The 6,000-nt window shown below is 39.6% G+C and overlaps 1 protein-coding gene across 5 annotated transcripts in view; it reads right to left on the bottom strand.

The window, feature by feature from the left end:
- Positions 1–3,605: 3,605 nt before the first annotated feature.
- LOC115202858 (MAP kinase-activating death domain protein) overlaps positions 3,606–6,000 on the bottom strand; it is an 87,168-nt gene continuing 84,773 nt past the window's right edge. For all 5 annotated transcript variants that reach the window (XM_029766944.1, XM_029766946.1, XM_029766945.1 and 2 more), the window contains one exon: positions 3,606–5,339. In XM_029766944.1, the coding sequence (XP_029622804.1) occupies positions 5,226–5,339 (114 nt within the window). In that variant the 3' untranslated portion in view covers positions 3,606–5,225. The remainder of the gene's footprint in view (positions 5,340–6,000) is intronic.

Below are 6,000 nucleotides of genomic sequence, written 5' to 3'. Positions count from 1 at the left end.
CAGAGAAGCACAGAGCACAGTTATATTTCTAAGATAGCTGATGATGGTGTAAATACAACTTGGCTGCGTTACACACCGCAATGGATATTCCAACCCGGAGCCCTTGCCTGCTCTGCTCTTGCTGATCAAACACGTTTTGTGTGCTGCCTAACCAATGGCTGTGCTGTGTAGGGCTACAGTGGCAGTTCAGGAGGCTTCGACAAATGTCCCACAAAAATCTTGCGCATGGACTAGCCTATGTTCAGTTTGAGATATGTTTCTCACCCATTATGTATTTATCAGAGTCATTGACCTCACAAGAATGAGTAACTCTAGTAACTTACATCGTGTTGCTGAAACTTGAAGCAGCAGCCGCGGCACAATCAATCAGAAATAGACAGCTCATGGTGCTGAAAGTAGACAATTCATTTCAGCAGTCTTCATTTGAATGAGACTTTGCGTTGGAACCTATTTCTTCCCATTTAAGAAATGAGGTAGGCCTACCTGTTAGATAGATGAAATGAGGCAATAGAATGCTATATCCATATACAGTGCCTTGCGAAAGTATTCGCCCCCCTTGAACTTTTCAACCTTTTGCCACATTTCAGGCTTCAAACATAAAGATATAAAACTGTAATTTTTTGTGAAGAATCAACAACAAGTGGGACACAATCATGAAGTGGAACGAAATTTATTGGATATTTCAAACTTTTTTAACAAATAAAAAACTGAAAAATTGGGCATGCAAAATTATTCAGCCCCCTTAAGTTAATACTTTGTAGCGCCACCTTTTGCTGCGATTACAGCTGTAAGTCGCTTGGGGTATGTCTATCAGTTTTGCACATCGAGAGACTGAAATGTTTGCCCATTCCTCCTTGCAAAACAGCTCGAGCTCAGTGAGGTTGGATGGAGAGCGTTTATGAACAGCAGTTTTCAGTTCTTTCCACAGATTCTCGATTGGATTCAGGTCTGGACTTTGACTTGGCCATTCTAACACCTGGATATGTTTATTTGTGAACCATTCCATTGTAGATTTTGCTTTATGTTTTGGATCATTGTCTTGTTGGAAGACAAATCTCCGTCCCAGTCTCAGGTCTTTTGCAGACTCCATCAGGTTTCCTTCCAGAATGGTCCTGTATTTGGCTCCATCCATCTTCCCATCAATTTTAACCATCTTCCCTGCCCCTGCTGAAGAAAAGCAGGCCCAAACCATGATGCTGTGAGCTGTGTTGCTTTTACGCCAAACATAACGTTTTGCATTGTTGCCAAAAAGTTTGATTTTGGTTTCATCTGACCAGAGCACCTTCTTCCACATGTTTGGTGTGTCTCCCAGGTGGCTTGTGGCAAACTTTAAACGACACGTTTTATGGATATCTTTAAGAAATGGCTTTCTTCTTGCCACTCTTCCATAAAGGCCAGATTTGTGCAGTATACGACTGATTGTTGTCCTATGGACAGAGTCTCCCACCTCAGCTGTAGATCTCTGCAGTTCATCCAGAGTGATCATGGGCCTCTTGGCTGCATCTCTGATCAGTCTTCTCCTTGTATGAGCTGAAAGTTTAGAGGGACGGCCGGGTATTCGTAGATTTGCAGTGGTCTGATACTCCTTCCATTTCAATATTATCGCTTGCACAGTGCTCCTTGGGATGTTTAAAGCTTGGGAAATCTTTTTGTATCCAAATCCGGCTTTAAACTTCTCCACAACAGTATCTCGGACCTGCCTAGTGTGTTCCTTGTTCTTCATGATGCTCTCTGCGCTTTAAACGGACCTCTGAGACTATCACAGAGCAGGTGCATTTATACGGAGACTTGATTACACACAGGTGGATTCTATTTATCATCATTAGTCATTTAGGTCAACATTGGATCATTCAGAGATCCTCACTGAACTTCTGGAGAGAGTTTGCTGCACTGAAAGTAAAGGGGCTGAATAATTTTGCACAGCCAATTTTTGTTTTTTATTTGTTAAAAAAATGTGAAATACCCAATAAATTTCGTTCCACTTCATGATTGTGTCCCACTTGTTGATTCTTCACAAAAAAATACAGTTTTATATCTTTATGTTTGAAGCCTGAAATGTGGCAAAAGGTCAAAGTTCAAGGGGGCCGAATACTTTCGCAAGGCACTGTATTTGTCGCTCAATTCCTCCACCCGCTCTTTAAATATCCAACCTCCATGTCAATGACAGGCTGTTAAGTTAAAACCAAGACTCGAATTGACGGGATATGAAAGGGGATGCCATCGGCCTACCTTTTATTAAAGAAAATGGCAAAAAGCACCAACTTTTGTTCGCTTAATTAAGATTTGGAATAAAATTTAACTGATCCGATTTATATTTACATTTTAGTCATTTAGCAGACGCTCTTATCCAGAGTGACTTACAGTAGTGAATGCATACATTTCATACTTTTTCCCCCCGTGGGAATCGAACCCATAACCCTGGCGTTGCAAACACCATGCTCTACCAACTGAGCCACACGGGACAGTATATAAAGTGATGTATAACAGTGCCTTGGCCCGAGATGCTTTATGCTTGTTTCTAGAAACACTATCAATTGAGAAGAAGTCACTATCAATTGATTAAGCTATTCACTTTCTGTAGGCTAAAATCATGTTTAAACCCAGACAGCTTTTAAGGAAACACTTGACCTTCCCTTGTTGGATTAAACATAAAACCACGGAAGTGCAGAAGCCAGCAGTTAAAGCTTACATTTTTATGCGTCGGTAAGCCTACTCTGTCTGGGGTGGAATGGTAGGCCTAACTTTTGAAAGTACCATGTTTAGATTCCTAATGACGTCTCAGATGTAATTATTTGCAAACAAGACACTGATTTGGCATTGGAGAAATATTGTAAGATTAACACTTAAGCCTATCTCTCTGTCAATGTTTAGAATGTAATTTCGGTAATTTGTGTGGTATTTAAAAATATATGTGAAATTATGAATTTAATGACATTTTTATAAAAGGCTTCTTTTTTTTTACCGGCAATTATGATCGATTAATGCAATGCTTTTACTATAAAGGAGATATTTCCACCCCTAGGCTACTCTTGTCCATGGTGGTCTGCAAGCTTCTGGCCTGCAGCCCAGTGCGATATCAAAATTCTGGCGTTGCCATGTAATGCTTACAGGATGAAGAACAGTTTGTAAAACTGCATATCAGGTACAATATATTTTGCTGAAGGGAGGGCCATCCATTTTCATTTTAAAGAGGTTTGATTTTCTCCATGTAACCCTTATTATAAATAACATTCAATAACAACTCGTCCTCTTCAGTACATGTGCATGTTGAAAGCCGCATTGTGCAACTTGGCATTTACTGTAGTTCCAGTACAAACAAATATTTGCTATTCAGTTACAATTGTCTATTCTTTATCACATATATAGTTAATGCTAACAGGACTCATTGTAATAATTTGTGGTGATATGTGAATCAGTGCCTTGACAAATGTGTTAATAAAAGGGTATTGTCTTAGACCATGCTAGTATTGCATTAAATCTTCACAAATATTACTCTAGATTTCATTCTTATGTTTTCCAAATACATGTATGCACATTGGATATGTGCTACATCATTTTGGTGTTCATCCAAACTTTGTGGCAAAATAATGATTTGAGACAAAATGGAGGGCTTTATTTGACAACTTTTATTTTGATATTGCCAAAGCTGTACATGTTCTATAAATACTTTTTTCAAACACAAATATTTACAACGATTTCAATTATTCCATCACTTTCTCTCTCAACAGCAGTAGGCGAGCTAGCACAATAGGGTTGGTTGGTTTCAGACTCCCGTTTCGTAATGTTCTCATTATATGTAACTAGTCTAACAAACTATACTATTATGTTCTGTTACCGTCTTCAAACTGTTTTGAGACGCTCCTCATCCAGTTACTCTCATATTTACAGCAGTGTTTTTATTGTCAAGAATGAAATACCTTAAATAACTACCTCTCATGGAAGTTGTAACAATATGTTCCTTACACACGCATTTCATCTCTAAAAAAATAAAAGCCACAAACATTAAAAACAATATCCTGATCATATAGCTGTATTATTCATGTATTGCTGATCTGGCAAAACACTACACTGCATGTATACACTCAGATACACACCACTTACAGTTGGGCTGAAATGGGGGCTAGATTGGATTTATTTATCTTACTACAATACAGACACAACTTGAAGACTTAACACACCTCCCCAACAGACAAAACCATAACAGCAGTAGGATTACACATCTCTAGAATTTCCAAATAGTGATTTCGCACATATAAATAATAGGTCATCATATTTATTTACTTCAATATGTACGACAATGAAGTCCTTTTTTACAATCTTTGCTCTGTGTAAGCCAGAATTGCCAAGATTTTTTCAAATCAGAACAATGATCTGCCTCTGGCTAACTACGTAAAGTATTGCACATCTAGTGAATAAACCACACTTTGCAAAACATCTTCTCATGGTGAAATGTACAGCATTTTTATCTCTCCATAGCAACATGCAATTCAATACAGAGGACCACAGACAAGACATTTGACAGTTGAACTACTACAGTAGTTTAGCCTCACTGGGCAAGCTGAAGAGAGATGCACACATCTTGGACCACACAAGATATTTTGGGATCAAAAGGAATGAAACCTTAAAAGCTTTTACGTGCAGTGTTTGATGTACCATGCAGAAGTAGCATTTATTAACAAAGTGACAACCGTCAGTACTAGAGTGCTTTTTAAACGTTTCACCGGTTTGGACTTGGACAGACTGGAGTTTTACAGTAGTAGCACATAGAATATTCATCACACAGTCATAGGGAGTGGAGCAGAGAGTGGACGCGGCGGTTGGTTGCTTTCTTATCGACTTGCAGAGCTGTGCCTCACATCCCTCCCCCTTGCTGTCTCCATCCCATTAAAAACATGGGAGGACCATGGTTGGGAAGGGGAGGAGGAGAGGAGCCTAGTGGACGTGACCATGGTTGGGAAGGGTGTACGCACGATGCCACAGACCAGGGTTCACATGTACATACATACACACACACACACCATAGGGATTTTACTTACATGGCAAGGCGCAAAGAGTAGAGGGTATTTCTTGGAGATGTACTTACAGGGTGCAAAGAGGAGTAAAGAGGTGTGTAGGATCAAGGATTGTCAGAACTCAATGTCATAGTAGGACCGAGATTTCACTGTTGCAGAGTGAGAGGAACGGGGGGGGGGGGGGGGGGGGGGGTAGATTGGAGGGGTCGTAGACTAGCTGGCCAGGGGTCTTGGAGATAGAAGCTTGGGCTTGCCTTCTGCTTCCTTCCCCTTCACTGCAGCCACGTAGGAGAAAAGGCAAAGGACGGAGTAACAGATCTGGTGTGCCTGTTTGAGAGCAAGAAAAAAAACAGGGAACATGAGGAAAGTGTAGCTTTGACCAATCTACTTGTGGCGTAGTTATACTACTTCTGCCGCCTTTCACTTTATTATTTGGTGTCATGGCTCTGTAGAACTTACACTAATCATATTATGAACAAAAAGGGGATTACATTATTTTAAAATACTTAGAGATTAAATAAAAAGGCTCCTTGAAAATTTTTTATATTACATGCATTTTTGCAGTTATGTCAAAGGGATTACTCTTCATGATCATGTCAGGACATACAGTTTAAGTCGGAAGTTTACATACACCTTAGCCAAATACATTTAAAAACTCAGTTTTTCACAAATCCTGACATTTAATCCTAGTAAAAATTCCCTCTCTTAGGTCAGTTAGGATCACCACTTTATTTTAAGAATGTGAAATGTCAGAATAATAGTAGAGAGAATGATTTACTTCAGGTTTTATTTCTTTCATCACATTCCCAGTGGGTCAGAAGTTTACATACACTCAATTAGTATTTGGTAGCATTGCATTTAAATTGTTTAACTTGGGTCAAACGTTTTGGGTAGCCTTCCACAAGCTTCCACAATAAGTTGGGTGAATTTTGGCCCATTCCTCCTGACAGAGCTGGTGTAACTGAGTCAGGTTTGTAGGCCACCTGGC

Source organism: Salmo trutta, chromosome 12 (assembly GCF_901001165.1).
Source record: "Salmo trutta chromosome 12, fSalTru1.1, whole genome shotgun sequence".
Classification (NCBI taxonomy): domain Eukaryota; kingdom Metazoa; phylum Chordata; class Actinopteri; order Salmoniformes; family Salmonidae; genus Salmo; species Salmo trutta.
This window is presented reverse-complemented; position numbering and strand designations above follow the sequence as displayed.